At 36.9% G+C, this 27,796-nt stretch overlaps 1 protein-coding gene across 4 annotated transcripts in view; it reads left to right on the top strand.

The window, feature by feature from the left end:
* Positions 1–27,796, top strand: part of MICU1 (mitochondrial calcium uptake 1) — a 249,123-nt gene that overhangs the window by 22,380 nt on the left and 198,947 nt on the right. For all 4 annotated transcript variants that reach the window (XM_058696654.1, XM_058696656.1, XM_058696655.1 and 1 more), the window contains exon 2: positions 22,684–22,845. In XM_058696654.1, coding sequence (XP_058552637.1) covers positions 22,685–22,845 — 161 coding nt within the window. In that variant the 5' untranslated portion in view covers position 22,684. The remainder of the gene's footprint in view (positions 1–22,683; positions 22,846–27,796) is intronic.

The following is a 27,796-nucleotide window of genomic DNA, read 5'->3' as shown; positions in this document are numbered from 1 at the left end:
GAGCATCTTTCTGTATGCTTATTTGCCATCTGTATATTTTCTTTGGTGAGATGCCAATTCCATATAAACTTTGGGATGCAATTTTGTGTTTCTTTTAAATGGTGTGAGTTTTTTAAAGAAGAAACTACATACATCCCCATCTTCTAATTCTCTTCCTTGTCTGCTTCAAGGAAATCGTTTAGTACCTGTTCCATTTTTTTCATTTTCTCTCAGTTAACACCAGTGTTTTAATGTTTTGATTCTTAATTTTTTTTATGTAGGGTATTTATTTCTGTAATGGATGAGTTTCTATTATATTCTTTGTCCTTCTTGTTAAAGATAAAGAAGTACAGATTTGTAGAAAGACGAATATATGGGATTTAATTAAGAGATTAAAGTATTTGGAGAGGATAATGAAATCTGACAAGTGCTTTTTCACGTATCTTTTAAGTTGACAGCTGGGGTCATTTTTCGAAGTTACTAGGCAAGCAGAATTGAAGGCAGCAGGAAAAAAAATAACATTTAAATGTCTTGTCTATTACACCATAAATGTCAGGTTTTAAATTCAGAATCGGGGATTTTTAATACCTTTAATATTTGCAATTTTATTAAAAGATGAAGAGAATAAGAAAGCCTCATTGTACCTTGTGATTGATAAAGTAATTAAAGTAGAGTTGAAAATATCAGGCAACAAAGAGCATAGGCTAGGAGGGTAGAATATCCTGGTTTTTAATCTCAATTTAGTTACTTATCAGGAAAACTATAGGCTCTGATTTACATTTTTTTTAAAACGTTTATTTATTTTTGAGACAGAGAGAGACAGAGCATGAACAGGGGAGGGGCAGAGAGAGAGGGAGACACAGAATCTGAAACAGGTCACGATCTCGGACCGTGAGATCATGACCTGAGCTGAAGTCGGACGCTTAACCGATCAAGCCACCCAGGCGCCCCTGATTTACATTTTTAATTACAGCTTTATTAAGATATAACTCACATACCATGTACTTGATCTATTTAAAGTATACAACTCAGTGGCTTTTAGTATATTCACAGACGTGTGTGTTCATCACGAGAATCAATTTTAGGACATTTTCATATCCCAAAAAGAATCTCTTTCCCTTTGGCACTTACTCCTCATTTCCTCCTAACTTCCCCCTTACCAGTTAAAGCAACTTTCTGTCTGTAGATCTAGTTTGAACATTTCTAACGTGCATTTTTAAAAGATCATTCTGGGGAAAAAAATACTCTGGCTAATATAAAGAATGAAAGCAAGGAGACTATTGCAGAAATCCAAGCTTGATAGGATGGTGGTGTGGACTTGGCTGTTAACAGTGAAGATAGAAGTTTACAGATTAGCATGTTGTTTAGAAAACTGTGACTTAAAAAAATAATTTAAAATAATTTCTCTTAAAAGAGGAATATTTAATATTTAAAAGAGACCATAATATACAAAGTGGTGATTTTATTTTTTGTTGTTGATTGAATTTGTTTTATTATTACTAATTTTTAAAGTTGCTTTTAACTTCATGAGTCATTTTCTTTTTTTCAAATTTTTATTTAAATTCTAATTAACATACAGTTACCACCTAGTTAACATACAGTGCAATGTTGGTTTCAGGAGTAGAATTGGGCTCTTTCCATAGTTTGGCTATTATTGCTAATGCTGCTGTAAACATTGGGGTCCATATACCTTTTTGAATCTGTATTTTTTTTATCCTTTGGGTAAATAGCTAGTAGTGCAATTGCTGGATTGTAGGGTAGTTCTATTTTTAATTTTTTGAGGAACTTCCATACTGTTTTCCAGAGCGGCTGCACCAGTTTGCATGCCCATCCACAGTGCAAGAGGTTTCCCCCTTCTCTGCATCCTCACCAACATCTCTTGTTTCTTGTGTGGTTAATTTTAGCTATTCTGACAGGCGTGAGGTGGTATCTCATTGTAGTTTTGATTTTTATTTCCCTGATCATGAGTGATGTTGAGCATCTTTTTGTGTGTCTGATAGCCATTTGGAAAAATGTCTGTTAGTGTCTTCTGCCCATTTATTATTATTATTATTATTATTATTATTATTATTTGGCTTTTGAATATTGAGTTTGATAAATTCCTTTTTTTTTAATTGTTTATTTTTGAGAGAAAAAGACAGAGCATGAGTGCGCGAAGGGCAGAGAGAGAGGGAGACATAAGATCCGAAGTGGGCTCCTTGATGACAGCAGAGAGTCTGATGTGGAGTTTGAACTCACAAACCTTGATTTCATGACTTGAGCTGAAGTCAGACGCTTAACTGACCGAGGCACTTAGGCACCCTGATAAGTTCTTTGTAAATTTTGGATACTAACCCTTTATCAGTTATGTTACTTACAAGTATCTTCTCCCATTCCTTAGGCTGCCTTTTAGTTTTGTTGATTGTTTTCCTTTGCTGTGCAGAAGCTTTTTTTAAATCTTGATGACATCCCAATAGTCCATTTTTGCTTTTGTTTCCTTGCCTCTGGCAACTTGTCTAGTAAGAAGATGCTGTGGCTGAGGTCAAAGAGGTTGCTGTGTTCTCCTCTAGAATTTTGATGGTTTCCTGTCTCACATTTAGGTCTTTCATCCATTTTGAATTTATTTTTGTATATGATGTAAGAAAGTGGTCCAGTTTCATTCTTTTGCATGTTGCTGTCCAGTTTTCCCAATACCATTTGTTGAAGAGACTTTTTTCCATTGGATATTCTTTCCTGCTTTGTCCAAGATTAGTTGACCATATAGTTGTGGGACCAGTGATTTTATTCTTAAAGAAAGGCTTCAGATTCTACAAGGAAGGCCAGAAAATCTTTATATCCAGTATGTAAAGAAATGTTTATTAGTGGAATATATTGGATTTTCAAGTCTCTGAAGCTAACAGTGTAGTATGGCTTTACCTAGTTCATATCAGATTGGGCCTGCTGTTGGAAAAGTCTAAAGTGGTGAACTGTTTACTAGTTTTACTCCTTAGTAGATTAGACTATATACGTATTTAGTTGTTATGGCTGATACCATTTATACTTTTTGGCTTCAGGTAGAACCAGCATTCAAGGTCAAAATAACAAAATAACAAATTTATGATTAAGAAATATATAAAAATTACCCCATATATAAGACTCTTTGAGAATAATTTACGTATTTGTTTTCTAAATGACATCTGCCTTTTATTTATAATTACTTATAATAATAATTTTAAAAAGGCCTTTTTACTTAGAAAGGCCTTTATCTTTCATTTTGTGTTCTTAGAGCTATTTAATGTTTCCTGAGTACATTTTCATCACCTGAAATGGGTAGAAGTAGAAAATTTTAACCAATCATTAGGGAAAAAACACTTTGTAGAGAACTACCTCTCAAATTAAAAACCAAAATGATCGTTAAATGGTTTAATAGACATGCCAAAGAAACATTATTTTTATACTATTTTAAACTGCCCAGAGCTTAGCAAGCAGATTATTGCTTTACTGCTTCATTCATTCATTCATTCATTCATTTAATGTTTACTTATTTTTGAGAGGGGGGGGAGAGAGGGAGCGGGGGAGGGGCAGAGAGAGAGAGGGAGACACAGAATCCGAAACAGGCTCCAGGCTCCGAGCTGTCAGCACAGAGCCTGACTCGGGGCTCAAACCCATGAGCTGTGAGATCACAACCTGGGTTGAAGTCGGAAGCTTAACCAACTAAGCCAACCAGGCACCTTGTCTTACTACATTATTTAAATTTGAATTGAAGCAAAATTTGACAGAAATGAGAAAAATAAAAGACTACTATCTATAGTAAAGAAGATACAGAAATCTTAAATGAAATAGTCAATTTTCCTTTTTTTCTTTTCTTTTTTTTTTTGAGAGAGAGAGAGAGAGCATGAGCATGCAGGAGCGGTAGAGGGAGATAGAGAATCTTAGGCAGGCTCTACACCCAACACAGAGCCTGATGCAGGGCTTGATGTCACGACCCTGAGATCATGACCTGAGCCGAAACCAAGAGTCAGACACTTAACCAACTGAGCCACCCATGCATCCAAAATAGAATTTTATTTATTTGTTTGTTTTTATTTATTAAGAAACATTTTATTTTAATGTTTTATTTTTATTTTTTGAGAGACAGAGAAAGAGCATGATCTGGGGAGGGGCAGAGAGAGGGAGACACAGAATCCAAAGCATTCCAGGCTCTGAGCTGTCAGCATAGAGCCTGATGAGGGGCTTGAACCCACAGACGTGAAATCATGACCTGAGCCGAAGTGGGATGTTCAACCAACTGAGCCACCCAGGCACCTCTGAATTTTAAAATCTCGTAATTAAAAAAATTGCATATACAGTAAAATTGACCTATTTTGCTGTGCATTTCTTTGAGTTTTAGCACATGTGTAGATTTGTATGACTGTCCCACACAGGATACAGAATATCTGTCAGGGTACAGAGTATCACCTCCAAAATTTCTGTGTGGTTCTACTGTACTCAAATCTTCTACCTACCTGTAACCTGTGGCAGTTGGATCTATTTTCTGTCTCTACTAGTTTTCTTTTCCAGAATGTCCTATAAAAGCATGTAACTTTCTGGGGTGCCTGGGTGGCTCAGTCAGTTGGGCATCCGACTTCAGCTTGGGTCATGATCTCACAGCTGGTGGGTTCGAGCCCCACATCAGGCTCTGTGCTGATAGCTTGGAGCCTGGAGCCTGCTTAGGATTCTGTGTCTCCCTCTCTCTCTCTGCCCCTTCCCCACTCACACTCTGTCTCTCCATCTCTTAAAAAATAAACAAACATTAAAAAAAACAAAAGCATGTAACCTTTTGAAGTTGACTTCTTTTGTTATCACGGTAATACCTTTCAGATTCTTGTTGAGCATGTCAGTAACTCATTTGTGATTGACTGATTGCTGAGTGGTATTCCACTGTGTGGACATACTGGAGTTTGTGTATCCATTCGGCTGTTGAAAGTGACTTAGGTTATTTACAGTTTTGGTAATTACGAATAAAACTGCTGTGACCATTTCATGCACAGGTTTTTGTGGAGACCTAAGTTTTCATTTCTAGAGAACCTAGGAGTGTATCCTCTTTCATTCCCTTCAACAATGTATTACAGTTGCTCTGCATCTTTCATAATGTCAGATACTGTTGGTTTTAATATTGTGTTTGTTTATTTAATATTTTAGCCATTCTAATAGGTGTATAGTAGTGTCTGATTGTGGTTTTCATGATCATTTTTCTAATAGCTAATGATGTTGAGCATCTTTTGAAGTGCTTATTAGCCATTTGTATATCTTCTTCGATGAAGTGTATGTTCAAATCATCTGCTCATTCCTTACTTGGGTCTTTTGTATATACTTTATGATTATAGAAAATTCTAGAAAATGCAGATCATCTCTAGGGTAGTGGTAGCACCAGCACTATGCAGGCATCTAAAGTCTGAGAAAAGGGAACTCTTTCTGAACAAAGGAACTGTGATCCCAAGAACATAGGCAGGATTCATATTGTTTTTTCTTTTCTATCCTCTAGCACAGTGGTTTTCAACTGGGTTGAAAAACTGGGTAGTGGTTTCTGCCTACCCCTGGGGAACATTTGGCAATGTATGGAGACATTTTTGATTCTCACAACCAAAATGAGGTGGGTGGTGCTACTGGTAAGTAATAGCACCTACCTAGCTAAAGGAAGAGGAAACTTTGGGTTAGAGGAGAAAAGTGAAGTAAGTATAGAACTGAAAGGCTTTGGGAATTTTGGGCTTCTGAAAATTTTGGGGATAGGAGATTTTTGGTGATAGATTTCTGTGAATCTTCGACTTTTACATCACAGAATCACGGAATGTTAGAATCTTGGAGACCTCATAACCTGATTCTCAAGGGGTATCTGGGTGGCCCAGTCAGTTGAGCATCCAACTCTTGATTTCAGCTCAGGTCATGATTGCAGGGTCATGAGATCGAGTGGAGCCTGCTTAAATTTTCTCTCTCTCCCTCTGCCCCCTCCCCTGCTTGAATTTACTCTCTCTCTCAAATTAAAAAAACAAAACACTAACTGGGAAAGATAGATGTACCCCATGTTCTTGCAACATTATTTACAATACCCAATGTATGGAAACAACATGTGTTTACATTCCACCTAAAATAAATTAATAAATAATAAAATTAAAATTAATTTTTAATTTCAGCTTATATTTCTTTTTTTCCTAAGTGCCATTAATAGTTGTTTTATTTCTATTTTTAGCTGGTTTGTCCTATTTGTTGTTTTTATTAATTTCTAGTTTTATTGTATTGTTTTTAGAAAGTTTTTTAAATATTTCTATTTTTTTGTTTTCCTATGGCCTAATATTAATCTATATTTTTATTAATGTTCCTTGAGGCACTTGAGAAAAAGATGTATTCCCTATGACCAGTGTATTATTTGATACCTCTGTAAGATATACCTTATGAGTTATGTTGCTAAGATTCTTCTTTAGAATTTGAAAGTTTTGAAGAAAGCCTTTTCAAATCATGTATACTTTTAATTTTAAGTCCTTCCTCTGATCTAGTCAGATCCTTTTTTTAAGAAGGATTTTTAGGGGCGCCTGGGTGGCTCAGTCGGTTAAGCATCTGACTTCGGCTCAGGTCATGATCTCACTGTCTGTGAGTTCGAGCCCCGCGTGGGGCTCTGTGCTGACAGCTCAGAGCCTGGAGCCTGTTTCAGATTCTGTGTCTCCCTCTCTCTCTGACCCTCCCCCGTTCATGCTCTGTCTCTCCCTGTCTCAAAAATAAATAAAACGTTTAAAAAAAATTTAAAAAAAAAAAGAAGGATTTTTAGTATTTATTCCTGGGATGCAAGGATTGTTTAATATTCAGAAAACGATCATCATGATACATCATATCAATAAGAGAAAGGATAAAAACTATATGATCATTTCAATAGATGCAAAAAAACATTGGACAGAATACAATATCCATTCATAATAAAAACCCTCTGAAAGTAGGTCTAGAAGGAACATATCTCTATATGAAAATCCCACAGCCAAAAAAAACTGAGAGGCTTTATCCCTAAGGTTAGGAACAAGACAAGGATATCTACTCTCACCCATTTTATTCAACACAGTACTGGAAATCCTAGACACAGCATTTAGACAACATAAGGAAATAAAAGGCATCCAAATTGGTAAGAAGTAAAACTCTCACTATTTGCAGATGACATGATACTGTATATGGACAACCCTAAAGACTCCACAAAAAAACTACTGTAACTGATCAATGAATTCACTGAAGTCTCAGGATACAAAATCAATATACAGGCATCTGTTGCAATCCTATACAGTAATAATGAAAGAGCAGAAAGTGAAATTAAGAAAATCCCATTTATAAATGCACCAAAACAGTAAAATATCTAGGAATAAGCTTAATCAAAGAGGTGAAAGCTTGTACTCTGAAAAGTATAAAACACTGATGAAAGAAATTCAAGACAATGCAAAGAAATGGGAAGACATTCCATGCTCATGGGTTGGAAGAACAAACGTTGTTAAAATGTCCATCCTGCCTAAAGCAATCTACAGATTTAATGCAGTCCCTATCAAAATACCAACAGTATTTTTCACAGAACTAGAACAAACAATCCTAAAATATGTATGGAACTACAAAAGACCTCGAATAGCCAAAGTAATCTTGAAAAAGAAAAGCAGAACTAGAGATATCATAATTCCAGATTTCAAGTTATATTATGAAGTAGTAATAATTAAAACAGTATGGTACTTGTGTAAAAATAGACACATAGACCAGTGGAATAGAATGGAAAACCCAGAAATAAAACCACAATTATATGGCCAATTAATCTTTGACAAAGAAAGGATGAATATACAGTGGGAAAAAGAGTCTATTCAACAAATGATGGGAAAACTGGACAGCCACATGCAAAAGGATAAACTGGATCACTTTCTTTTACCGTATGTAAAAATAAACTCAAAATGGATTAAAGACCTAAATGTGAGACCTGAAACCATAAAAATCCTTAAAGAGAACATAGGCAGTAATCTCTCTGACATTGGTTGTAGCAACATTTTTCTAGATATGTCTCCTAAGGCAAGGGACATGAAAGCAAAAATAAACTAGTGGGACTACAACAAAATGAAAAGTTTCTGCACAGTGAAGGATACAATCCACAAAACTAAAAGACAACCTACAGTATGGGAGAAAGTATTTGCAAATGACATACCCAATAGTTAGTGTCCAAAATATATAAAGAACTGATACAACTCAACACCCCAAAACCAAATAATCCAATTTAAAAATGGGCAGAAGACATGAATAGACATTTCTGCAAAAAAGACTTAGAGATGTACAACACGTACATTAAAAAGATTGTCAACATCACTTATCATCAGGGAACTGCAAATAAAAACAATAATGAGATACCACCTTATACCTCTCAGACTGGCTAAAATAAAAAACAAGAAACAACAAGTGTTGGTGAGAATGTGGGTAAAAAGGAAACCTCTGGCGACATTGGTGGAAATGCAAACTGGTACAGAGGTGGTGTAAAATGGTATAGAGGAGAGTAAAAACTGTTTTTCAACAATGCTTCTTCTAGACTATTCCTCATCTTCACTTTTACACACCTCACCATTGCTTTATACAAGTTAATATTTTATTGATGCTAATTTCTTTTGTAACAATGCTTAAATTTTCCTTATTGATAGCTGAATTTTTTCATCCTGTATTTTTATAATGGCTTGTAGGTACATTAAAAGTATTTATTAACCATTAAAACTCTATAGCTACCTAGTTTCCAAAACTTGAAATGAAAAGTTGGAGATTTTGTTTTATGGAAATTTTAAATATTGAAAACTTAATGATGACCTAACATATTAGCACATCTTAGAGGGTTTAGAAAATTTATATTGGTTATGAAACCAATTTACATTGGTTTCTGGGTGGTTGGGTTTTCATTTTAAATAGACTTCTTTCTGGGGGCACCTGGATGGCTTAGTTGGAAGCATCTGACTCTTGATTTTGGCTCAGATCATGATCCTATGGTTCATGGGATCAAGCCCTGTAGCAGATTCTGTACTGACCGTGAGGAGCTTGCTTAGGATTCCCTCTCATCCTCTCTCTCTGCCCCTCCCCAACTCACTCTCTCTGTCACAAAATAAACAAACTTAAAAAACCCAGACTTTCTTTGGTTGATTTATTTTTTATTTTCCTTTTGCACACTTTGTTTTTGTGTGCAGTTATTCAGGAAGGGAAATTTCCACTCGACTTTTTCCTTCACCAGACAGAAGTTTCAGGTGTGTGTATGTGTGTGTGAGCACATGCACACAAAAAGTGAACCATGGTGGGGGGGGGGGGGCGCGCCTGGGTGGCTCAGTTGGTTGGGCGTCCGACTTTGGCTCAGGTCACAATCTCATGGTCCGTGAGTTCGAGCCCCGCATCGGGCTCTGTGCTGACGGCTTAGAGCCTGGAGCCTGCTTCGGATGCTGTGTCTCCCTCTCTCTCTGCTCCTCCCCTGCTCATGCTCTGTCTCTGTCTCAAAAGTAAATAAAAACATTAAAAAAAGAAAGTGAATCATGGAGGTACGTACTTGATGGGTGAAAGAATGTTTCCCAGAGTATCAGAAGGTTACTACTGTAGGATTGTGACTTGCTTTTCCATCGTATCTTCATTTCACAAGAATATGTACAAAAATTCTTTGTCAGTGGGCACCTGGGTAGCTCAGTAGGTTGAGTGACTGACTCTTGATTTCCGTTCAGGTCATGATCTCATAGTTCATGGGTTCCAGCAACCCCTGCCACCTCCCACCCCCTTTGGGTTCCATGCTGACGCTGTAGAGCCTGCTTGGGATTCTCTTTCTCTCTCTCTCTCTCTCTCTCTCTCTCTCTCTCTGTCTCTGACCCTCCCCTGCTTGTGCATATGTGTGTTTGTGTGTGCGCGCGTGTGTGTGCTTGCGCATGCACATGCTCTCTCTGTCTCACCCTCTGGAAAAAAAAACTTTAAAAAGTTCTTTGTCAAACCTAACATTTCTGTGAGTTGATTCTTGTTCCTACAGTTACCTTTTTTTTTTTTTAATTAGCACTTGCGTGCATGCATGTGCTGGGGAGGGGCAAACAGAGAGGGAGAGAGAGAATCCCAAGCAGGCTCCACGCCCAGGACAGAGCCAGAAAGGGCTTGAACCTATGACCATGAGATCATGACCTCAGCCGAAATGAAGAGTCGGACTCTTAACCAACTGCGTCCACCCAGGCGCCCCCTTACAGTTATCATTTTTTACTGTTAGAGACTTGTATAATGTAACTTCACATTCTCACCTAGATCTTTCAAATAGCTTTCTTTGCTGTTGGAAAATACTTCTCAGAACAGAGTTAGCTGAAGTGTGAGCTTTCCTCATTTATTCTGTCAGTAATGTCACTTTGAGGTATGAAAATGCATCTTTTCTAGACGTGGATGTTAATCTTTACTGTATTTTGGCAGTCATCCTGGTGTCTTCAGTGCAGAACTTTCAGTCTGATTCATTTCATCTAACAGAAAGTACAGAGATGTTTTTAAAATTACCTGGCACAATTAAAGTCCAATATATTGTTGCATTTTTACCGGTGCCATTGTTGTGCAGTAAAGGTTGTATTTCCAGTAGTTTATCCCATTCCTCAGATAATGTGGCAAAGGCTTCTAAGATAATGCATTTAGCCAAACGCTTTTGTAAAGAATGCTTAGTTTTTTCCTACTCTAAGTAAATATTCTTCTTTGGAGCCTTAAGCCCTTTCTACTTACCAACCTAATGTAATTTTTCCTTTCTTTGAATCCGTATTAATATGTTCTGTAGCCCTTACACTTTTTCCACCATAATGGATAGTTGAATAGTTGTTTTATGTCCCCTACCAAATGATACGATGTTTGTGGGCAGACACTGTCTGTTCATCTTTGTGTTTCTTGCACTGCTCTCACAATACCTTAATAAATACATAGCTAATGACTTGAATGAAATGATAGCAATTGGACATTTTGGATTATGTGAAATTTGCTTCAGCTACTGAGTCTAATGTAGGATGTTGCCTCATTTATTACCACTCAGGATGGCCTTCTTCCAAAAAGTACAAAATACTTTTACATTTTGTTTTTCTGAAATGAACTCTTAAAGCCAGAAAAGACTTAGAAACAAATACCACCTGTGCCCTGTATCTTCCAGAATTCAGTTTCAGAGAGGGTAAAACATTTACTGGTCATATAGCAGGCTAGAGCTAGAAAGAGAACCTAAGTTCTCTGTATCTGCTTGTGTAATTGAACAGTAATGCTTTTTATTACTGCTAGTAATAACTTTAAATTCACTAATTGGCACTGAGGATACTAAGAAACCTAAAACATACTTCCTGCTTTTAGATTTTTGATATCCTGGGCAAGTTGACAGGTATACATTAAAATTATTTCATGTGTCCATTTGTAAAACAAACAAAAAAACCCTTTATCATCTTTTACTCTTTGTCTTTTATTTTTGCCCAGATGTATTTGCATTCATTTGTTCAAAAAAAAAAAAAAGGCAAACAAAATTACTTCAATTTTTTTTTAATGTTTATTTATTTTTGAGAGAGACAGAGACAGAATGTGAGTGGGTTAGGAGCAGAGAGGGGGAGACACGGAAGCAGAAGCAGGCTCCAGGCTCTGAGCTGTCAGCACAGAGCCCGACGCGGAGCTCGAATTCACGAGCTGTGAGATCAGGTCCGGACGCTCAACCGACTGAGCCACCCAGGCGCCCCAAACAAAATTACTTCATACATCAGGTACCATAGTAGTGATTAATTCCACAGGAATTTAAAGGAAGAAATCAAGAGTGATAATGATCTTACATAATTTTTACAGATGAGGTAGGATTTCCTTTGACCTTAAGAAGGGCTGGGCTAAGGAATAGTACACAAATTGTCATGTTAAGACATATAGAAACGATGATAATACCAAGCCAGAAACTTGACTCTCCTCATTTCTAGTCCAATAGCTTGTGTATTATATTGTCATCATATTTATAAGTATTTAACTTATATTTCTATTTGAATCTATAAAGATTTAAATGTGTTTAATGCCCAGAGTATTGTATTAGGCTTTGTGTATTGTATTAGGCACAGTAGCCAAGTTTCAGCTTTCATGAGGTGTAGAAGCCCAGTTTTGTGAGTTCTGTGGGTAAACTATGAAGTATGAAATCCATTCTGAACATATATTAACTATAATAATTCTTGTAGTCTGCACAAGGAATAACTCAATTGACTAATCTCAAACTACTTAAATCTTCCCTCAGAAGTCCATAAATCTTTTTTTTTTTTAATGTTTATTTTGAGGGTGGGGAAGGGGAGGAGAGAGAGGGAGAGAGAACCCAATCCACATTGTCAGTGCTAAGCCCGACACGGGGCTTGATCTCATGAATCTTGGGATCATGACCTGAGCCGAAATCAAGAGTCGGATCCTAACTCACTGAGCCACCTAGGCACCCCAAGAATTCCATAAATCTTAAATCTAACAATAGCAGATGCTTATTTTTTGTTATTTGTTCTCCTATATTCATGGCAACTATTGTTTTTCATAGATGGCACATGTTTTGGGGATAACACACACCCTTTACAAAGAAGAAGCATTGCAAATATCAGTGAAATAAATATACTTGTTTATGTTTGCACTACTGCCTAGAGTGTATTTAATAAGTTGTTCTAGCTTTAGTAAAATTAAGAAAAAGTTCATTCATCTGTGTTGTGAAACACAGAGGTAATTATGTCACTATACTGCAGTTGAATTGGGAATACTATAAATTAGTATGGTTTTGGTTTTTTTGGTTTTTTTGGCATTTTGGTTTTTTTACCATTTTAATTCAGTATTTCGCTTGTCATTTTTTTCCTGTTTTCATCAATAGGATAGATATGGGAGCCGACTGATGTGTACCCTCATTTTCCAGTTGTGTAAACATGAAACACTTGTTTTATATTTTTGAGAATTTTGTTGCTGTTTAACTTATTCTTTTTGGTAATGAATGTTAATCCATTTGAGTCTTTTGAAAGTATGACTAGCCATTAGATAACAAATGTTACATAGAAAAAATCTTCCCAGTCAGCTCTGCTAGAGCTCAGGTTGAATTGGAAAAGTATTGAAATGGTTCGTATTGAGAAAGTTTTAGTCTTTTTTTGTTTTTGGTTGTTTGATAAAAACATTCTACTAAAAAATAACATTGGATAGATTAGTGTTACTATTGCATCTGACTTAAAAATCCTTTATATTTAAATTTAGATGGAAAAAGTCACCCCCCCCCCTCTTTTTTTCAAGAAAGGAAAGGTGAAGCCTCTGGCCTTCAGGAAATATGACTAGAACCAAAGAAAATAAATACAGTTCAATATTCCAGTAGCCCTCAGAAAAACAGTGATGAACCCTTGAAAACTAGACAAAGATGATCAAACTCATTTTTTATAGGCAATGTACAAATTAAATTAGGTGTAATTTTTAAATCCACTTTATAAATGGAAAAGATTGATAATAACAAATACAGGGAAAGAGTACCCTCATATACTATTGGTGGTATGTAAATTGGAATGTCAGTTTTGAAGGGTTATTTGGCAGTATCTATCAAAGTTAAAGATGATCATATTACTTTTAACCTAGTAGTTTCATTTGTAGATAATCTGTCCCATAGATGTACTTGAATAAAAATGAATCAAAATAAGTGCACAGGAGGGGCACCTGGGTGGCTCAGTCAGTTGAGCATCGTGACTCAGGTCATGATCTCACGGTTCATGAGTTTGAGTCCCGCATCAGGCTCTGCACTGACAGTGTGGAGCCTGCTTGGGATTCTTTCTCTCTCCATCTCTCTCTGCCCCTCCCCTGCTCTTGCTCTCTCTCAAAATAAATACATAAAAAGATTTTTTTTTTTAAAGTAAATGCAGGGGTGCCTGGGTGGCTCAGTCTGTTAAGCATCTCACTCTTGATCTCGGCTCAGGTGATCTCATGTCTTGTGAATTCAAGCCCCATGTTGGGCTCTGTGCTGACAGCATGGTGCCTGCTTGGGATTCACTGTCTCCCCCCCCCCCCCCCCGCCTCTCTTTCTCTCTCTCTCTCTCTCAAAAATAAGTGAATAAACATTAAAAAAAATAAATGCACAGGGAAAAAGTCTCTGTAGCTGTGTTTGTAATGCCACAGTATGGAAACAAACTTAGTATATTATTAATTGCCCTATAGTTAAATTGTGGAACAATCATAGATTGAACTACTCTGTTATAGTTAAAAGAATATCCTTTGTTGGAATGATTTTAAATTGTATTATTAAGCTTTAAAAATCTTCCAATGGGTATCGTATGATTCCATTATATAAAAGAAAGGATAATGCAAAGCATTCCAAATGCTGAATAGGTGAGTGTACATATGTATATGGAATATTATTTATATGTAAACAAATAGAAGACTATCAACAAAGATACATACAAACTTCTTTCTCAGTTTGCTTCTAGGGAGAGTGGTGGGATTTCAGAAGTATAAAAAGAGGGGCTCCTGGGTGGCTCAGTCGGTTGGGCGGCCGACTTCGGCTCAGGTCATGATCTCACGGTCCGTGAGTTCGAGCCCCGCGTCAGGCTCTGTGCTGACAGCTCAGAGCCTGGAGCCTGTTTCAGATTCTGTGTCTCCCTCTCGCTGACCCTCCCCTGTTCATGCTCTGTCTCTCTCTGTCTCAAAAATAAATAAAAAAAAAAGTTAAAAAAAAAATGAAAAAAAATAAGTATAAAAAGAAACTATCATAGTTTTTGACAGTTTTGATAATGAAAATATCATAAAATCTTACTTGTAAACAAAAATGCAGGTAGTCTTGCTTGTTCTACTCAAAAATCTGTATGATATCCAATAAATCTATATTCCCATAATTTCCCTTTCTTTGGACTCTTCATTTATCACCTTCCTCTAAATTCGTAACATGAGAACAAAATGCAAGTGAGTGTGGTTCCTTAGGTTCAGTGACTCTGGCCATACAAAACTTTTGGGAAATTCTCACTGGTATCTGTTCCAGGGTGGAAATTTGAATGAAATGCCAAGACTTTTGCAAATTTGAATGAATGCCAAGGTCAAGATGTCCTCATGGTGCAAGGTCTAGCCCTTGAATCTTGAAAATCCCCAAACTGGATCTTATCAGTGTCTTGGAATTGATTGGATTCAGAGAAGCTTCCTTAGGCTGACTAATATCACAGGAGATTAAAACAGATTGCCAATTTATTAATTTACCATGAGAAATACAGCTGGCATGAGAACTAGGATACTGTCTGTCATCTTCTGATCATCATGTTCTCTCTTTGAAGGCCATCTAAACAGGAAGCTGAATTAGAATCATAACATACTTAGTGAGCCTGGAAATAGAATAAAGAAGAATTAAGTATATAATTTAGATACTTAATGGCTGAGACTCTGATGGCCTACAGTTTTAAGGTTGGTTTGATGCCACTGGGATGAATAGGGTGAATCCTTGTGGGCACCTCAGATAATGCTGGTTTTACAATGTGGTTCTCAGAGAGAAACCATATTTCGGTTTCACAGAGTGCCCTGAACCATCACCTACGTATGCTATCTATGCCAGATGCTCTAGTAGATTCCCGAAGTGCAGACAGAAAAGACACTTACTTGGTCCTTATTTTCTCAAGCTTAGTTCACGTTAACTAAATGCTTTGGAACCTTGAAGTTTTATTTAACTGAGGCCTACATTTTGTTGGTGACCAGATTTGGGTAGATATCAAAAATTTATCTTGGCCTCAGAATTAGCAGATGTTGCTTTTAACAATAGTGCTGGGTAACAGTTGGTAATAGTACAACGGTGGTTTATTGGGCCACTGTCAGGATTAGAAGAGTCAAGCAGTCCTCCTTTAAATGTGCAGTTGTCAGAGGTCAGAAATAGAAGACAATTAAAAACATAGAAAAGTGCAAGCAGGTGTTTTAAGTCAGGATCAGGATAAGGTGTGGAATTCTAACGGTTTGGTAAATTGGGATGTGCCAGTAATCCGAGTATTAGGATATGACTCTGATTGAAGTAAAGCTTATCTTACTAGGGAAACTTGCCACAATATGGGTTGCTTGCTAAGACATTGTTGGTCCTGTGCCCACTATGAGGGCTGGTAAATGATAGTCCCTGGCTGAGGAGTGAAACATCGGTCTCTGGACCTGATTTTATTTTTCTTTAAATGTAAAGTGTAAATAGATTCTTCCCCAGAAGATCATTAAATTTTGTTTGCATCATCTAATTTTTCTTTAAGTTAAAAACATGTATATATGTTTTATATTATTTTAATTGACATGCACATATTATCTTATATTCTGCCTTTTAAAGAGTTTATGAGAAATACTATATATTTGTTTACATGGATAAATACATAAGCATAGTTTTAAAAATGAAGTAGTATATTATAAAAGTCTCCTTGTCTCTGATGTCACCCATCTCCCACCCCTCCTAGCACCACGACTATTACTTTGTTGTGTGTCCTTCCAGAGTTACTTAACAGGAGGAACATACAAATATGCATTCTTATTTCTCCTCATTTTACCTAAAAGGGTAGCATACTATATATGCTATTCCGTAACTTGCTTTTTAAAGATAATAGTATGTTATGAAAGTATTCAAATCTATATGTAGTTTTTCATTCCCTGTTTATTGCCACATGGTATTGCCTTGGGTGTGTTTCTCATGGTTTAACCTGTCCTCTCCTGGTGAACATTGAGGTGGATTTTAGTCTGTTGCTATCACACCATGATGTAATGTGTTTGTGCGCGTATAATTTCACAGGTGTGCAAGTATGTCATTAGGGTATTTTTATCAGAAGTGCAGTTGCTGGGTCAGTTTTATGTGGGTGATTTTGATAGACATTGCTGAATTGCCCTCTGTTGTACCATTTCCTTTTTCTTTCAGGAAGTAGGCTGTACCAGTTTACACATTTTTTAGCAGTGCCATTTCTGCAGCATTGCCAACGATTGCGTTTTCAAACTTCTGGATTTTTGCCAGCTTTTGATGAATGAATAGCAGTATCTCAGTTGTAATATGCATTCTCTTATTGTTAGTGAGATCAAGTGTCTCAGTTCTCAGAGCCATTTTTTAAAGTTTACTTTTTTGAGAGAGAGGGAGAGAGATAGCAAGTGGGGGAGGAGCAGAGAGAGAGAGAGAGAGAGAGAGAGAATCCTAAGGCTCTGCACTGTCAGTGGGAGCCCAATGCAGGGCTTGAACTCAGGAGCCATGGGATCATGACCTGAGCCAAAGTCAGATGCTTTCTTAACTGACTGAACCATCTAGGCTCCCCCTCAGAGCCATTTTACTTCTTTTTTCCACTGTTTTATTTCTTTAGCTCAACTTTTTGTTAATTTGTGAAATAATATTTTAATAATACTTTATGATTAGCATTTTTAATGTTTATATTACATTGTATTATGTAATTATACCATTGTTTATCTTTCTGTAGCTGGGCATATGGTCTCCTTTTTGAGTGTGGCTATTTATTTTGCTGAGAACAGTTATTAAAAAGTGTTTCCCCTTTAGGTTATTTGGGAATTGAGAATTATAGAATCTGTTGTAGGCTTTTGTACTAATTAGCTGTGAGTAAACCATGTAACTTATCTGCATCTCAGTTCTTCCATCTGCAAATAAAGATGTTGAATTAAATGATTTCTTCGTCCTGTGACCCTTTGAAAGTTATCAAAAGCATTATATTAAGCCATTATTGTCTTAAAATAATAGATATGGAAAGAGCAATATTATGTTGTTATAGGTTTTTAAAGACTTGTTCTGTTTCTTGTTGGATAAATAATGCTTTTCTTTGGTAAAAAAATTATCTTTCATTTGCCTCCCTTGACATTTCTTGGTTAGAAATACCTCTTCATCTTTTTTCACTTCACATCAAAGCCACTTTTTAGAGGCATGCTTTTTGTGGGCGGAGGGTGGGGTACTGTAAGGGAAGAAAAATACACTGTTTTTGATTTAATTTAATCCTTCTCCTAAACGTGCTTCATTACTGCATAACTGCTGCCAATTGGCCTGTTCAATTTTCCAGACTCAATTGGAAATCTGATCTCCTTAAATCTGTTTAAATGGTCCCTCATCAAAAATTAACACATTCAACTAGTTACACTATTTCTGTACTACAGAGTTAGGAATTAAATTATAGTAATCTTTTCTCGGTGTTTTTTTTTTTCTTTGTTTACTTGGCATCTGTGAAAATTGCACTAGAGAAAACAAATAGATTTTTTTTTTTTAATTTTTTAAGTTTATTCACTTAGAGACAGACTTGCGCACACACAAGTGGGGTAGGGGCAGAGAGAGAGAGAGGGAGAGAGAATCCCAAGCAGACTTTGCACTGTCAGTGCAAAGCCTGATGAGGGGCTCGAACCCACGAACTGTGAGATCATGACCTGAGCCAAAATCATACGCTCAACTGACTGAGCCTCCCAGGCAACCCAGGATTTTTTTATTTTTAAGTAATCTCTACACCCAACCCGGGGCTTGAACTCAGAGCCCTGAGATAAAGAGTTGCATGCTCCATCAACTGAACCCACCAGGCCCCTAAATATATCTTTTGATGTGTGTTTTGGGGAATGAGATTAAAACCAGTGATAAAATGAGATGTAGACGGTAACATTTGAATTACAACATCAAAATATAAGTAGACTGTTATTAAAACTCAGAACTTTCAAAATTAAAAATCCTCTAACACTAGAGCATACAGACTTGGATTCTCAAAACTAGTAAGTTTTGATTGTATGGCATGATCTTACTCCCCTCCCCCACCATGAAATAGATTAAACTTTGCCATATAGTTTTTCACCCAGATTAGAGAGCGTTAAGAGATAAAAGAAACCTTAAAGCTCACTTAGGCAATTCTCTCCTTGTATGAAATTCTTCCTTAAGGAAGGGAGATAAGCTTCCTTTGTGCGCAGCTATTTAGTAGTAGAGTTGAGACTAGATCTTGGGTCATTGGATTCCTAGTCCATTTTACTTTCTACCATACTCTACTTAGTGTTGTTATTATCTTAATCTCTTTCTCGTTTCTGTCTTCCATATCTCCTACACACTTACCTATGAATGTGTGTTGGACACTGTTATCTGATAGTTTTGTCTGTCTTTGGCTGTTTTTATTTTATGTTTGGTTTCCATACTAATCATCTAGATACTTACCACTCAGTGCTTAGGTTATTAATTGCCTTTGGGCTGTACTTACTACTCCTGTTAGCTTTTTTTTTGTTGTTCTTTGGAATTTATTCACTACTGAATAGTGATATTCTTTAAAAAAGTATTTTCATCACTTTCTTTTCCAATTTAAGATATTTAGTGTTTTCCTGTTGTATATTTGGTCAAAATTCTCAGTTTACAATTCAAACGATCTTCTCAAATAATTATGGCTTACCTATTTGATCATGCCTTTTTTGTTGTTGTTACTGAAAAATGGTTTTATTACGTTGGTGGATATCCATCTACTTATTCTCCGTATCTGATCAGTTCTAAATTTATCTTCCAGTCTTACACATTCCTTGCCTGTTCCAACTTTTGAACTGGTTATTTGTTTTTCACATTGGAAACTTCTGAGTGTTCTTTTCTTTCTGTTGCCAGCGATGAATAATGTTTTCTCCAGATATATATGTTTTAGTTATGCTCATTTTTATTACAGACAAAAGCAGTGTTATATATCTGAATGCACTTGTGGATTTGGAAAATACTAATTTAGAAATGAATCAGGGGTACCTGGGTGGCTCAGTCAGTTGAGCATCTGACTCTTGATTTTGGCTCAGGTCATGATCCCAGGGTTGTGGGATCGAGCCCATGCTCAGCGCAAAGCCTGCTTAATATTTTCTGTCTCTCTCCCACTGCCCCCCTCCCCCACTCACACACACTCTCTCTCTCTTTCTCTCTCTCTCTCCAGATAAAAATGAATCAGTTGTTGACAGACAGGAAGAAAATATAGTGGATAGTCTCCTTGGTGCTGGAGTTGCTAAAGTATGTGTGGTAAAATGAGATGATTTCTGGGATTGGGGAGGGACATAAGAATTGTGTTGCCACAGCTTAGGTCTTAGGAAATAGGATAGAAAATTAATTCTTTTTCCCCTTTGTCCATAAGGGCAGGATTTAGTTCTAGCTTTGAAATTGGGCCTAGGTTGAATGAAGAAGGCTAATGGAAAGGTTTACTTAAGAGATTACAGGTATAGGTCCCATAGAAGAGTTAGTAACTGGCTCAGTGATTTTAAGGGACAGCTAAGTAGTCTTAACTTGATTTGAATCCAGATGGTAAAAGACATAGTTTTCTTAGTTTATTGGGGCTTAGAAGTATACTTAAATGTCAGGAGCCCAGTACCTGTATAATTTGTACCTTCGTCTTCATGTGAACGTAAAGTAGATGGTTAAGTATTTTAAACGCCTGTAATGTAACAGTCTCTGTGCTAGACTGTGTGTTTACCAAGAGGAAGAAACATAATTTTGGCTTTAAAAGGAGGCTGAGAGCCGAGTGGGGATGGCAAACTTGCACAGGAACGAATGTGTTAATTGCCATAGGAAGATATGTATAAAGTGCAAGATAATTTAGGAAGCAGTGAACTGTGTGTTGGGAAAATCACAGAAGAGAATGGATATTTGGTGTAATGTGAACAAAGGAGGAGAAAAATCATTTTCTATTAATACTCTATATGGAGGTGCCAGAAATGATCCTGTCTTTTGGAGTGTCCATGAGATTTCTATCACTTAATCAAGATTTTGTACCATTCTGAGACTCAAAACTAAACAAAAGCCTTTGCTGACTAACCCAGTCTTACCCTGGTGTTTAAATTTTTTTTTAAATTCTCTAATATCTATACCCCAATATTTTTATACTTCTTCAAGATACCATTTTAGAAATGTATCCTTTTAAAATGTTTCATGTGTAGGACACCTGGGTGGCTCAGTCGGTTGAGCATCCGACTTTGGCTCAGATCATGATCTCACAGTTTGTGGGTTCGAGCCCCACATCGGGCTCCGTGCTGACAGCTCAGAGCCTGGAGCACACTTCGGATTCTGTCTTCCTCTCTCTCTGTGTCCTTCCCTTAGTCATGCTTTCTCTCTCTCTCTCTCTATCTCAAAAGTAAATAATAAAACATTAAAAAAATATTTCATGTGTATCTTGCCTAATTAGAATGTGGAATTCTTTTTAGCCTTTTAGGTCTTAGCAAGGCCTGAATAGCATGAACTTAATACATTTTTGTTGAATGAGAAGTTCCCAGTAATTCTCTTAGATGCTGAATTAGTCAGCTTTTGCTGTGGCAATAAACCACCTCCAGTTTTAGTGGCTTACAATCATAAACATTTATTTCTCACTAGCATTCCATATGTCAGCTGTGCTCAACTGGCTCAGTTGGTCTTCCCAGTGCCTGGCTGCAGGCTGAGATCTGTCCATTATGGAACCCAGGCTGAAAGAGCATGCCTACTAGGGGCATGATCTTCTCTTGGTAGAATGCAGAAGCACAAGAAGGCTAACAGCAGTACTTCTTAAAAGCGCTCTATGGAACTGGCCCACATCCCATTAGCCATAGCAAGGCATATGGCAAGATACACATCTAAAATGAAGAGTGTGGAAAGTAGTATTTTCCCATGGGATGGGGGATGGGAGGGTGAGTGTTTAGTGAACAATAATATGACCTAATACAGATGTTTCTGAATTTAACAGTTAGAGGAACAGGTGAAGTTATAAGTATGAAACCAAAGAATTTGGTGCGTAGGAGGTCTTCCAAGGACCTGGGAGTGAGGAATATTTAATGAAAACTTAAATTATTTTAACAAAAGCAATATCAACATTAAAAGGTAGGGGGGCTGCAAAGTGTCCTAGTTAAAAACCTGGGCTCTGACGTTAGTCCAGTCGGTTTAGATTATGGATCTACTTCCTAGCTGTATACTCTAGATCAAGTCACTGTATCTCAGTTTTCACATCTGTAAAATGGATGTGCCACTTACAAATCTGTTACTTTGCAGTTCTAAATCCATCTTTCATCACCCTGTTTGCAACACTGGAAATTTCTCTCTTGCCAGCTTTTGTTAAGGTTTGTCAGTAGAAGGACTAGAGGGAGAGTAGAGAAGGAAGGAGTTTTCCTTCCTGATTCTAGTGTCTTGGCTACTCGCTCCTGTAGCACACTGAGGCCCCCAGAATGTGGGACACCGTGGGGCTCCCAACGCCTAGGGAGTTTTAGCAGCAACCCTCCTACATGCAGTTTCCCAGTGAGTTCCGTACTCTGACATCTCCCCCTTGGTACCTTCCTGAGTTCCCCTGGCGTGTTGAGTTCTACTAGATGACTTTACAGTGAGTGACCTGTTGGCCTGACACTTTAGTGAATTTCTCAGACATCCATGCCATGTCCTTATCACAGGCCTGTATCTAAGCCCTGTTGAGAGTGGCCCCTTTACAGATTTATTCCTCTCCTGTTGGTCTGCATCAGCCCTTGAAGTAGTGGCTGCTCCCTGTACCTGCTATCTCTTTGACTCTTGGTATTATCCTTTGTTATAATTAATAAGGCTTTATATTAACCTTTCCCTGTTGAAATTGCTATGCGGTTTCTTGTCTTCTGATTGTACTTTGACTCATATGTCAGGGTAATAAGTGCTATTTTTCTCATACAATTGTTCTGAGGATTAAATGGAATACTACATGGGATCACAAAGTGTTTAGTGTCTGCCATTGAGTAAGTCTGTAGTACGTGTGGGTGATGTGGAAACTATCATCTTCATCATCATCATCACTGTTCCCATCACTAATTAGGAATAACATTTCTACTTTTTGTCCACAGGATGTTTCGGCTTCACTCACTCTCTGCGTTGGCAGAACTGGCCGTGGGCGTTCGATGTTACCATGGAGGATCACAGCCCACCCAGGTCAGGCGACGACTAATGATGGTGGCTTTCCTGGGAGCATCTGCAGTAACTGCGAGTACTGGTCTCCTGTGGAAGAGGTGCGTGTTATCTGAGCATTCTGCTCCTGCGTGTACTCTCATTCTTCCAGTTGCCTCTGTTATCTAGAAGGATTATATTGATTTCTGGCTTAACTTTGCACTAAAATTTCTTGCCCAAATAATTTGGTGTTGATAATATTAGTGAAATAAGAGGTTTCAAAGAATTCAGCACTTGTGTCAAAGCAACCAATAGGAGATACCCTGCCTTACTATCTGCCTGTCTCCTCTGCCAAACATTTAAAATAATTTACCAATTTAATAATTTTAATAAATTTTTGAATAAATAATATATAATACTAAATGAATAAGTAAATAAATTTAATAATTTACCAATTGGCTGTATACAATCCACTGGTTTTTAGTATATTTACAAAATTGTACAACCATTGCCACTCTGATTCTGAAAATTTTCATCGCTCCATAAAGAAACTCCGTGCCGTTTAGTAGTCACTTCCCACTTTCTCCATCCCTCCCAGACCTGGGAAACTGCTGATCTGCTTTCTGCCATTAGGCAGTAAAATAGGGATAATGATAGTACCTATCTCAAAGGTTGTTATGAAGATTGAGTTATTATTATTTTTTTAAATAACATTTTATTTTATTTTTTAAGTAGGCTGTACACTCAGCATGGGGCTCCAACTCACGACCCTGAGCTCAAGAATCATACACTTTACTGACTAAGTCAGCTAGGCACTCTGAGGTATTATTTGTTAAGTGCTTAGAACAGTGCTTGGCACATAACTTTGTAAAATAAATATTTTGTGTAGAAGGTACTTGGCACATAGTAAGCTATCAATAAATGTTAACTATTATTACTGGATATAAGCTGAAGGTGAGGAATGGTGAAGAGAGGAGAGAGTATTAGCAGAAAAGACTGGGTTTCCAAAACAAAAAAAAAAAAGTTGGAGTTGTGATATAAAAGATTCTATATTAGATTCTATATCCTATGCCAAAAGTTGTGATTTTAATCTGTAGGCAATGATGAGCTAAGAGGGTTTGAAGCAAGAGTCTGATCACAAACAAGTATTAAGAGACGTTAATACAGCAACAATAATGGAATAAACTGGAGTGGGAAGATGATCTACTGACAGACACTAATACTAGTTTGAGATGATGATGCGGGTGCAGGAACCTTAGAAAGGGGTGCATGGGTTTAGGAAGAAGAGAGAGGGGGAGAAAGATCTAGACGGAAGGAGGAAGAGAGGGAGGCAAAAGAAGGAAAGGAGGAATGGGAAACACACTTTTTGTCCTTTCACTGTAATAAATATTAAATGCTTAGCAATTTCTTCAGGAATGCTTTCCTGTAATGGAATTAGAGGACTCCAGGCAGGTGCATTTAGATTGCCTTTTGGCTTAGTCTAATATCAAAGATGACAACAGGCTCTACCTGAAGAAGCTGAGAAGTTGTTTGATGGTTTGAATGTTTAAGAAGTTACTACTCTTTTTCTTTGAGTCACTTTGTTTATACTATTCAGATTAAATGCTAATGAACAAGTTTAGATTATTTTACTTATCTTAATTTGTGGTGTTTTTGTGTAATATTACTCCCAGAAAAAGAATAAGAAGATAATTTGGACTGTTATGTAGAGGAAACATTCCTCTTTTTGTTGTAATTTTTAAGCCCCAAAATATCCAAAAGCAAAAAACTACATATTGACAGTATGTCCCCAGTATTAGGCTTCTTCTAATGCATATGCTTTTGTCACAGATTCTAATTTGATGAATGCTTCAAAATCATAAATATACCTAAGTGCCAAGATTTTAGTGCTCGAAGATTGTTAGTCTTGTGCCTTTGCTGTGCCATGTAGGAAATTATAATGAGAGAACCGTAATTATTCTAAAGTTTTGAAACAAAAAATAAAAAAAAATTGTTGAAATTTTCATGTTTATATCGAGATCAAGATCAATAGCAAACACTCTCTAAAATGATTTTGAGTTGGGGCTCCTGAGTTGCTCAGTTGGTTAAGCATCCAGCTTTTGGTTTTGGCTCGGGCATGATCTGATGGTTGTGAGTTTGAGCCCTCCGTCTGGCTCCACGCTGACAGCGCGGAACCTGCTTGGGATTCTCGCTTTCTCCCTCTCTCTCTGTCCCTCCCCTGCTCACTCACTCTCTCTCTCAAAATAAATAAGTAAAGTTTAAAAAATAAATAAATAAAATGATTGTGAGTTATCATGTCAGAGAATACAGGCATAGGGCTTGCCCTTTAATTTTATATCTTTTTTCCATTCTCTTTTTAAAACTTGTGAAATGAACAGAAATAAAATGTTTTCCTAAGAAGTGAGATTTAAAGTTCTTTAAAAAAAATAAAGTTCAGGGGCACCTGGGTGGCTCAGTTGGTTAAGCATCTGACCTTGGCTCAGGTCATGATCTCATGGTTCATGAGTTTGAGCCCCACATCGGGCTCTGTGCTGACAGCTCAGAGCCTGGAACCTGCCTTGATTCTGTGTCTCCCTCTCTCTCTGGCCCTTCACCCACCTGCACTCTGTCTCTGTCTCTGTCTTTGTCTCTCTTTCAAAAATAAATAAACGTTAAAAAAATTTTTTAAAATAAACTTCTTTTTAAAAGAGGGCATGATATAATTTTAAAGTTTAAAAAATTTTAAATTGATAAACTTAAATTTCAAAACTTTAAACTTCATAAATTTAAATGACAAAAGAACAATAGGATCTAAAAAGTCTAACATAGAAGTTTCCATCCCCAATCCCTTTTCCTGAACAAAAAATAAATATTTAGCGTATGTTGTTATAGTTTTGAATTATATAGGTGGATGACAAAGAATACAATTTGGAATGTTTGCCTTCAAACCAAAGTGTATATGTTCTGGGTTATACAATTAGGTATGTGTAAAGACCAGGTTTACTACCTAAATTCATGAATTAACTTAAGTATGATCCTTAGAAACCATATTACAGTATTGTTAGAGAAAGAACATTTGTCACATTTTACTTTGTTTTCAGATACTCAGTCTTAAAAAAGATACTGAGATATAGTATTAAGGATTCAGGGTTTGAAGTCTGAATATTTGGGTTTAAACTGGCTATGTAGCCTATCTAGTATCATTCTTCTTTCAGCCTAAAGTACTTGCTTTATTAGGAGTTCTTGTCTGCTGGAGATAGATCCTGTCAGCTTTTGTCTGGAAATGTCTTTATTTTGCTTTCACTTTTGAAGGATATTTTCACTGGATATAGAATTCTAGGTTGACTTTTTTCTTTCTAGCACTTTAAGTATATCATTCAGTTGTCTCCAGTTTTGATTTTTCTTTTTTTGTCTTCAGTATGGTATCCTCATTATAGTCTAGTATTTTTTTTTTCATTGTGGTAAGATATATGTAGCATAAAATTTACCATTTTAACCATTTTTAACTTCATTAACATTAATTACATTCACATTGTTGTGTAACCAATAGCACCATTGATCTCTAGAATTTTTTTATTATTCCCAAACTGAAACTCTGGACCCATTAAACAGTAATTCCCCAGTCAACTTCCCCCTAATACCTGGGTATTCTGCTTTTTTGCTTTATGAATTTGACTATTCTAGTGCCTATATAAATGGGATAATGCAATATTTGTCCTTTTGTGTCTGGCTTATTTCACTTAACATAGTAATTTCAGGGTTCATCCACATGTCATGTATCAGAATTTTCTTCCTTTTAAAGGCTGACTAGTTTTTCATAGTGTGTATTATGTACCATTTTGTGTATCTATTCATCTATCAATGAATACTTGGGTTGTTTCCACTTTTCAACTATTGTGAATAGTTGTGAATAGTGAACATTTATGCACAAATATCTCTTGCAGCCCCTGCTTTCACTTCTTGTGGGTGTATAACCTGAAGTAGCATTGCTGGATTATGTCTTCAGGTTTTTTTATGGAAAAGTCCATAGTAATTCTTATCTTTGTTCTTATGTGTGAATGATCTCTTTTTCGTTGGCTTAGTTTTATGATTTTTTAAATTGTTTTCAGCAATTTGATTATGATATGTTTTAGTGCTGTTTACTTTGTGCTTATTCTGTTTAAAATTTATTGATTTCCTTAGACTGTGAATTTATGCTTTTTATGAAATTTGAACAATTTTGCCCATTATTTCTTCATTAAATTTTTTTGTTCCCATCTGCACAACCCCCCTCATATACATATACTTTCTGGGACTCATTCACACATGTGCTAGACCATTTGGTATTGTCCTACACATCATCAAGGTTTTGTTTATATTTTATACAGCCTTCTCTCTCTCTCTGCTTCAGTTTTTGGAGTTTTTGTTTGTTTCTTCAAGATCACTGATCACTTTTTCTGCAGTATCTTATCTGCTGTGTCTACTTATTTGTAAAAAGATTTTGGACATTATATTTTTAATCTCTAGAAGTACCATTTGGACAATATTGTTAATTGGAGGAGCTAGAAAGAAGGCAGCATAGGAAGATCCTGAACTTACCCCTTCCTGTAGACACACCAGACCTATAGCTACTTATGGGTAATTTCCCTCTGTAAAAGATCTGAAAACTGTATGAACTCCATCTACAACAAAAGATATAAGGACCACACCAAGATGGATAAAGAGGCAGAAACACAGTCCTGCAAAAAACCCTATCCTCAGAGCAACAACATTGAGCAGAGAAGGAATTTCACCAGGTGGTGCTTCTTCTGGAGGAGTGGGGGCGGGGGGGTTGGTGCCCCACATTAGTCACCCCATCACCTGGGATTTTCCCTGGAGACAGGAGCCTGAAAATATTAGACTTGCAAAACCAATGGGTTTGACATGCAGGGGTCCCAAAATGCTATATGAAACTGAGATTCTGGTCTTAGAGGGCTCATATGTAGTTTCACTTGCTCTGAGACCCAGAAATCACCCAGCAGTCTGAAAGGGATTGCCAGTGACCTCACAAACAGAAGGCATGTTTGCCACTCCACAGGAGTGGAGGCCCTTCCTAAGGAGCACCAGGTTCAGGCT

The sequence above is a fragment of the Neofelis nebulosa genome, chromosome 13 (assembly GCF_028018385.1).
Source record: "Neofelis nebulosa isolate mNeoNeb1 chromosome 13, mNeoNeb1.pri, whole genome shotgun sequence".
NCBI lineage: Eukaryota > Metazoa > Chordata > Mammalia > Carnivora > Felidae > Neofelis > Neofelis nebulosa.
The sequence above is the reverse complement of the archived record's forward strand: the minus strand, read 5'-3'. Positions and strand labels throughout refer to the sequence as shown.